Source organism: Beta vulgaris, chromosome 4 (assembly GCF_026745355.1).
Source record: "Beta vulgaris subsp. vulgaris cultivar EL10 chromosome 4, EL10.2, whole genome shotgun sequence".
NCBI lineage: Eukaryota > Viridiplantae > Streptophyta > Magnoliopsida > Caryophyllales > Amaranthaceae > Beta > Beta vulgaris.
In genome coordinates, this window is record NC_079205.1 from 38,580,604 (window position 1) to 38,588,657 (window position 8,054).

The following is an 8,054-nucleotide window of genomic DNA, read 5'->3' on the forward strand; positions in this document are numbered from 1 at the left end:
GCCCGCCCTGCTGCCTGCACCCCCCCTGCTGCTGCACACCCCCCCTCGCCCCTCCCCCCCCCCCCCCCCCCTTCCCCCCCTGCACCCCCCCTGCTGCCTGCACCACACCCCCTGCTGCCTGCACACCCCCCCTGCAGCCCGTTCCCCCCTGCCCCCCCTGCACCCCCCTACTGCCTACACACCCCCTGCAGCCCCTTCCCCCCCCCCCCCCCCCTTCCCCCCTGCCCCCACCCTCGCCTGCACACCCCCCTGCTCCTGCCCCCCCCCCCCTCGCAGCCCTTCCCCCCTCCCCCCCCCCCCCTCACCCCCCTTACATCAAGTATATTATAATTTTTAATTTGCCATTTTTTTTTTAATTAATTCGTATGTTTTTACATTTCAGGGACATGGAGGATGTGCATACGGATACGAGTGCGGAACACACTACCGAGGATGAGTGTTTCGATTACAAAAAGGAACAACGGCAAATGGTTATGGCTCGCCGTGAAGAAAAAGGTATACAAACGTCAATTGCAAGTAAGAACTTGCAGACGAAAAAGAGGAAAGGAAGGGGACCTACAAAGTCACTAGGGAAACCCACCCTAATGACTTTGGAGTACGATCATTGGGGCAACCTTGTGGAAAATGGCGTCAAAAGTATGCCATGCAAATTGGGATTTGCATGCATAAGCTCTCCATTCTCCACTCATGGAAAGAGGTCCCCGAGTCTTTGAAGAAGATGATTTGGGAAGATACTATGGTAAGATTCGCGTATAATTATTTAGAATTTTAACACTTTGTTAAATATACTATGTAATATTGACTAATTTGTGAAATGCGTTCTTTGTAGAATCAATTCCATATTCCAAATGATGAAGCGAAGAAGAATTTGTTTCTATCCGCAGTTGCCCAAAGGTTCCGAGACTTCAAGGCCAAGCTAGTGTCGGGGTGGATCACGAAGCGGAGAAAAGTCGGGGGAACAAAGAAGAAGAAAATCTACGACGGGGAAGCAACACCTTCTTCTGAGGCTTCACATGACACATCATTGAGGATCCCTCCAAGCTTCCATATCAGATATGGAGGCATATCACAGCTGAGCAGTGGCATGCATTTGTTGCACAAAAAACTACCCCAGAAGTTGTTGTAAGAATTTTTTACTAGCTAAGATTTAATACTTCAGATCCAATATTATATAACACCATATCTAACCTTTGTTTATATTTGTGTGTTTCAGGCAATTCGTGAGAAAAATAGCGCGAATGCAAAATCTAGGAAGCACTATCACCATCTGGGTCTCGTCGTATGGTCAGGCGAGAGAATCGTGGATGTATGACCATTACCCCACGATTGCGTCGACCACGACATCGGGCACTAGCTCTACGACGACAGTTGCACAGCGGCAACCAGATAGAGTGCTCGATTGGTGGTGTTCCATGCATGGGGTTGATGCAAAGGGACAGAGAGTCATACCTGATCCCGGAACAAAACAGATAGCTAATGCCATTGTAAGTACATATTATAAGTTATTGATAAGGTTTACATAATAATATAACTTTGCGCTCACGAGTATTTCTTCTTATCATTTATGCAGATTGGCTTGAAGGAAAAGGAGGCAGCTGGTGAGTTCACTCCTAGAGGACAAGTTGATGCCTTACACGAGACTCTAGGACGGGACCAGTATGGACGTGTGAGGGGCGTAGGAGGTGTCCGCCTCGGGGTGAGAAAGGTGTATGGTGATCAATACACCTCTACGTCCAGATCCACTACCTCCAGTGTCAATTCATCACCTTCCATAGATGTGGAGGCTATGAAAGCCAACTTCGGGAGGAGCTCAGAGCGGAGATGACTCAGAATTTCAACGCCATTTTGGCGCAGATGGGCTTACCGACTTTTGGTGCTTTCACGCAGGGCAATGTTCCTATGCAGCCTGTTCCTACGCAGCCTGTTCCTACGCAGCCTCGTCCACACCGGAGTTACGGTAATATTTAATATCACAACTATTGTTCTTAAATATGTTGTTTCATAGACTAACTTGAATAGATTTTTTTTTAAAGGAAGAGACACCATGTGAGCTATGTAATCAAGGAGATGGTCATGGTATTCATTATCGTGGCTTATGGATCTGTACAGCCCCCTAGGGACCGGCCACTATTGCACAACCAGCCAGTGCTGATATTCACTATGTGGTCAGCTTGAAGACATTGTGCCCGGTTTCGAAGCATTTCCTCTTCCGCTGCCGAATGCAGAGTTGGTCTACAGTTATTGTCTGATTCCATTGGCAGTTATATTCTATGGCCGCGTGCATTGGTGCGGTTATCATATCAGGTACAATGTCTAACATAAGTTATATACATAGTTTTCTTTTATAGTTCCTATATATGATTGTCAGTAATATCTTTTAATTTAACTAATTACTAGGGTTCGGGGAAGGCCGACAGGAAGGGAAAGAAGGTAGCTTCACCTCAGGGAGGCCGACGTGCCCAAGTGGGAAAGAATTCTACGGCAAAGTATCCACTCATTACGGATATGGAGGTGGTGCAACGCCTTACTAAACCGTGCTTCTGGCTACATGAGTGCATTAGCGATGCAGACGATGAAGCAATGATTGAGATTAAGTTGTCGACCACCAATTCCACTACATTAGAGGAAACATCGACCTTCATTTCTAAGGTTGATATTAAAGAATTCTTACTTGGGGAAGAGTTGAATGTTTCCATGATACAAACATTCATGAGGTAATACTTTATTAATTAAGTAGTATTCAATCCAACTAATAATAACTTCCATAATAAGTAAGTTTTATTTTTATCAATATGAATTCTCAGGCTATTATACAATGATGTGAGGCGATCTAGTCAGCCAATCTTTGGTTGGTTATGTCCAAGCTTTGTACGAGATGACAGTTGCGTACAAAACGAAAAAGAGGTGAAAGTATATCTCAAGGATTCTTTGAACGCATGTTCTCGTCTTGGATATAAGATCATTCTTCTTCCTTACATTGAATCGTATGCTTCTTAAACTGACTTTTTAATTAATTAAATTGACCTATTAGTTGTTCTACGATAACAATAACATTATTTTTATTGTTGTAGGCACCATTGGACACTCATTGCAATAGTGTGTCACGTAACGAAGTCTACCACTTTGATTCTTTGCGTAAAGGAACAATACGGTCCTTACTAGTCAAATCATTGTTAAATAGGTAGCCTAATCGAAACTATATGCACACTTAGCTTATTAAATATTAAATGTACATCTAATCTTATAATAATGTGTATTGATGTAGTGTGATGAAGAAGATTACTGCATCTGGACTTCGACAAGGAAAAGCTCCTGTTTGGTATTTAGTCGAGGTAACATGAGTAATTTTTTGCATCCTTTTATACAAACACATAATACACATTAACATGTCATTTATTGCATCTTTGGTGAATTTTAGTGTCCGGTACAAGAAGGTGGACTTGCGTGTGGGTATTACGTCATGAGGTTCATGCTCGATATCGTCAACTTTGCAAAGATGTTGTTGATCTTCGAAAGGTATGTAACTTTTAGGTTTCCAATTGTTGTTTGTTGTATTTCCGGCCTATTTTGCCTTTTCGCTCCCAAAATGTAGTTATGAAGTGATTTAACCTCAAATTCTCTTTGAACATGATTATATGAGGCATATTATAACTAGTATGTAGATTCTTAGGCTTTAATTTGTTGTTGGTTGCATTTGGGAACGAAAAGGCCATTTCCGGCCTATTTTGGCCTATTTTGGCCTTTTCGCTCCCAAAATGTAGTTATGAAGTGATTTAACCCCAAATTCTCTTTGAACATGATTATATGAGGCAAATATAACTAGTATGTAGATTCTTAGGCTTTAATTTGTTGTTGGTTGCATTTCGGGAACGAAAAGGCCATTTCCGGCCTATTTTGGCCTTTTCGCTCCCAAAATGTACTTATGAAGTGATTTAACCCAAATTCTCTTTGAACATGATTATATGAGGCATAATATAACTAGTATGTAGATTCTTAGGCTTATTTGTTGTTGGTTGCATTTCGGGAACGAAAAGGCCATTTTCGGCCTATTTTGGCTTTTCGCTCCCAAAATGTACTTATAAGTATTTAACCCAAATTTCTTTGAACATGATTATATAGGCATATTATAACTAGTATGTAGATTCTTAGGCTTTAATTTTTGTTGGTTGCATTTCGGGAACGAAAAGGCCATTTCCGGCCTATTTTGGCCTTTTCGCTCCCAAAATGTACTTATGAAGTGATTTAACCCCAAATTCTCTTTGAAATGATTATATGAGGCAATATAAACTAGTAGTAGATTCTTAGGCTTGCATTTGTTGTTGGTTGCATTTCGGGAACGAAAAGGCCATTTCCGGCCTATTTTGGCTTTTTCGCTCCCAAAATGTACTTATTAAGTATTTAACCCAAATTTCTTTGAACATGATTATATGAGATATATTATAACTAGTGTGTAGACTTTTAGGCTTGCATTTGATTTTGATTCCATTTCGGGAAGGTATATGTCATTTTTAGAAGTACTAACTACGGTAAAATGATTGACTTTTTGTATATGTTTATTCCTTGGTTGTTTTGCAAGGTTTATGCGAATTCCATACCACGTTTAGGAACTTCACCAAAGAAGAAATTGACGAAGTTCGGGATAAGTTGGCGTCCCACATTACCGATGATTGCATAGGATGAAATTTAGCTCCAACAATGTACTAGTTTCTATCAATCCTATGTACACTCTTTACATATATTATAATATATTTGAAGTTAATTATTACCTTTCTCCACTTGTCATATATTATCGTATTGCAATTTGCATTTTTTTTTGTCCAAGGGAGGTTTTGGGTGGGGGTGGGGCTGGTGTGTGGGTGCAGGCTGTGCTGCTGTGTATGTGCAGGCTGTGTGCAGGCTGTGTGCACGCAAAAAAAAATATATATATATAGTTAAGGACTGCGCTAGTTCTTCACTAGCGCAGCCCTTCTTCTTATAAGGGCTGCCCTTCTAAACTTAGAAGGGTTGCGCTTGTGAAGAAGGCGCAGCCCTTCTAGCTTAGAAGGGCTGCGCTTTTTACAAAAAAGTGCAGCCCTTCCTTGTGAAGGGCTGCGCTTTTCTAGCGCAGCCCTACTTGAATACTGAAGGGCTGCGATGGAAAGGGTTGCCCTCAAAAAGCGCAGCCCTACATGTCATTTTCAGCGCAGCCCTACTGCTTTTTTCCACTAGTGCAAAATAACTTGCACCGGAAGACTTTAACCAAAAATAATAATACTTCTTTATTAATAAAAGTAAATATTGTCTCAAAACTCAAAATAAATGAAACACTCTAATCTAGGTGAAGATCCCCTTCCTAGTATGCTCACATGCACATTCAAAGTTCACCTACAAATATGCTTACCCAAAAAGGTAAAAAGGGCAAAGCCAAAAAGGAAAAAGAAATACGTGTCAGTATAAAACTGAGTACGAAATGTACTAGATAAGTAACACATTTGTTAGTTCATAATAGTTTTTCATTTCGAAAACTCCATCACCAATAATTCAAGAATAACTATTTAAGAATTAACTATTTTCAAACACTTAATAATAATTCAAGAATAACCTTTTAAGAACAAACTCTTTCCAAACACTTGAATAATAATTCAAGGATAACCTTTTAAGAACAAACTCTTTCCAAACACTTGAATAATAATTCAAGAATAAATTTTAAGAACAAACTCTTTCCAAACCACTTGGATTAAAAATAATCCTGAAAACAATTCCTCTTCTTATCTCCCCTTTTATTTTGCTAAGTGTGCACACCCCCAAGCTAGTCATCCCATCATGGAGCTATATCAAGGGGTAACTATAATTGCCAACAAGTGGATTTTGAATCTCTTGATATTAATCAAGCGGAAATAATAACAATATGACTTGTAAGTCATGAATAAACCTCCTTTCCTCATAAACAACTTTTTGAACATTCAAAGTTCATAAAAATCAATCAACCTTTCTTTGTAAAAATAATTTAATTTTCCAAAAAGGATAACAAAATTTCCATATAAAAATGATTGATAAAATCATTTCTTCTTTTCACTTTCAAGAGTGAATAATAAAATATTGTAACCATTTCAAACCAAATTTCTAAACCAATCCAACCATTAAATCAATAAACAACTTAATCACATAAACCATATATATTTCAAAATATCTAGCTACATAACGTACCTTGATCTTGCACAAAAAGTATACTAGTATCTCCACTTAGTCTTAATCTTGAACGATCTCCTAACAAACCAATAATAAAAATCTGATAAGTAACTTATCACATGAACTTAATCATGAATGTAAACATGAATAACCTATCATGAGCATAATATTTTTGAGTAAGAAACATGGAAAATCTTTTTCTTTTCTTAACCCAAAGAGAATTAGAACTTGAATAAGAAATATAAAACTAGAATATATAAGAAGAGAAAGAAGAACCTTGAAATATGGATTCTCCAAAATTTTTCTGTGGAAAAGATGGCTAAAGGTGTGGGGTATTTATAGGAGTAGAATAGGTATTACTTAATTTTCAAAATTAAAGAGTTTGTAACCTTCACCATAAATTAGGAGATTAAACCAAGATTTGTAACCTTCATCATAAATTTGGAAGTTTTAGGAAAATAAAACTCCCCCATTAACTTCACAATCCCGTCAAAAATAATGGCCTAAAAAAAATTTTTTTTTTTTTTGGTTTTTTGAATAATTTTGACTAGGATTTAAAACCAAAAGTTTAACAAATCCAATTTTGGCGCCATCTTCCGCCAAAATAATTTAATACGAGTGAAATTGCTAAAATACCCTTTGCTTAAAATATTTATTTTAGAAAATAAATATTTTAATTAAAAAATAAATACTTGAAAATATGGGGTATTACAGTCTACTCCCCTTAAAAGAAGTTTCGACCTCGAAACTCAAGACAAAAAGTCATAATCACTTTCCAAAAATGGATTAAAATGTAAAATTGTAGTTTCTAACTCAAATGCTCATGTCTAAAATGCATATAATGACTCAAAAATATGCTAAAAATGTAATAACTATAGTAAAAGCACGAAAATCTATCGCATTCTACCCCCCCCCCTAAAAGGAGTTACGACCCCGTAACTCGACAACTAACCTCGGAAAACAACGCCAGATATTTCTTGCGCATATCCACTTCCGTTTCCCATGTTGCTTCCTCGGTATGATGGTTTGACCATAATACTTTGACTAATCTTACATCCTTAGTATGAGTACTTCTAACTTTACTATCAAGGATTCTTACAGGTCTTTCCTCGTAAGTCAAACTATCATCTAATTCAATGGTCTAATTCAATGGTCTCAGGTTGCAGCACATGAGACACATTCGGAATATACTTCCTTGACTGAGGTATATGGATAACATCATGAACTCAATTTAAATCAATTGACAAATCCAACTTATATGCCACTTTTCCGATCTTCTTTAACACCTCATATGGCCCGATATACTTTGGGCTTAACTTTCCCTTCTTCCCAAATCGCATCACCCCTTTCATTGGAGATATTTTCAACAATACCTTATCCCCAACTTGAAACTCTTCATCCCTTCGCTTCAAATCAGCATAAATCTTCTGCCGATCTTGAACTGCTTTGATCTTTTCTTGAATCACCTTCACCTGCTTCACCGTCTCTTTGAGGAACTCGGTTCCAAGCACCACGGTTTCACTAATATCATTCCAACAGAGTGCACTTCTACACTTCCGACCATACAAAGCCTCAAACGGAGCCATACCAATACTTGCATGATGACTGTTGTTGTAGGAAAATTCTATTAAATCCAAGAAATCTTCCCATGAACCCTGATACTCCATAACACAAGATCGCAGCATATCTTCTAAAGTCTGAATTGTTCGTTCTGTTTGCCCGTCTGTAGCCGGACGAAAAGTTGTACTCATTAACAATTTAGTACCCAAAGCCTTCTGCAAACTCTGCCAAAAGTTGGATAACAACTGGGAACCACGGTCAGAAACAATGTCCTTAGGCACACCATGATATTTCACCACCCATTTCACATATGCTTTAACCAATTG

At 38.5% G+C, this 8,054-nt stretch overlaps 1 protein-coding gene and 1 long non-coding RNA gene across 2 annotated transcripts; both read left to right on the top strand.

Moving 5' to 3' along the window:
• Positions 1–1,309: 1,309 nt before the first annotated feature.
• LOC130590982 (uncharacterized) lies at positions 1,310–1,934 on the top strand. The gene is made up of 2 exons (XM_057393772.1): positions 1,310–1,484; positions 1,571–1,934. Exons 1-2 carry the CDS (start codon positions 1,413–1,415, stop codon positions 1,823–1,825), a joined length of 327 nt encoding a protein of 108 aa, XP_057249755.1. The 5' UTR covers positions 1,310–1,412; the 3' UTR covers positions 1,826–1,934.
• Positions 1,935–3,103: 1,169 nt separating this feature from the next.
• Positions 3,104–3,487, top strand: LOC130590983 (uncharacterized). Its single transcript, XR_008968868.1, has 3 exons — positions 3,104–3,181; positions 3,266–3,332; positions 3,419–3,487. It is a non-coding gene; the product is annotated as an uncharacterized LOC130590983 (long non-coding RNA).
• Positions 3,488–8,054: the final 4,567 nt, after the last annotated feature.

Excerpts from the sequence above, each read along its gene's own strand:
- LOC130590982 (XM_057393772.1), top strand. The coding sequence starts at position 1,413 with ATGCATGGGGTTGATGCAAAGGGACAGAGAGTCATACCTGATCCCGGA. Across the intron at positions 1,485-1,570 it reads AACAGATAGCTAATGCCATT|ATTGGCTTGAAGGAAAAGGA; the intron begins GTAAGTACATAT and ends TCATTTATGCAG.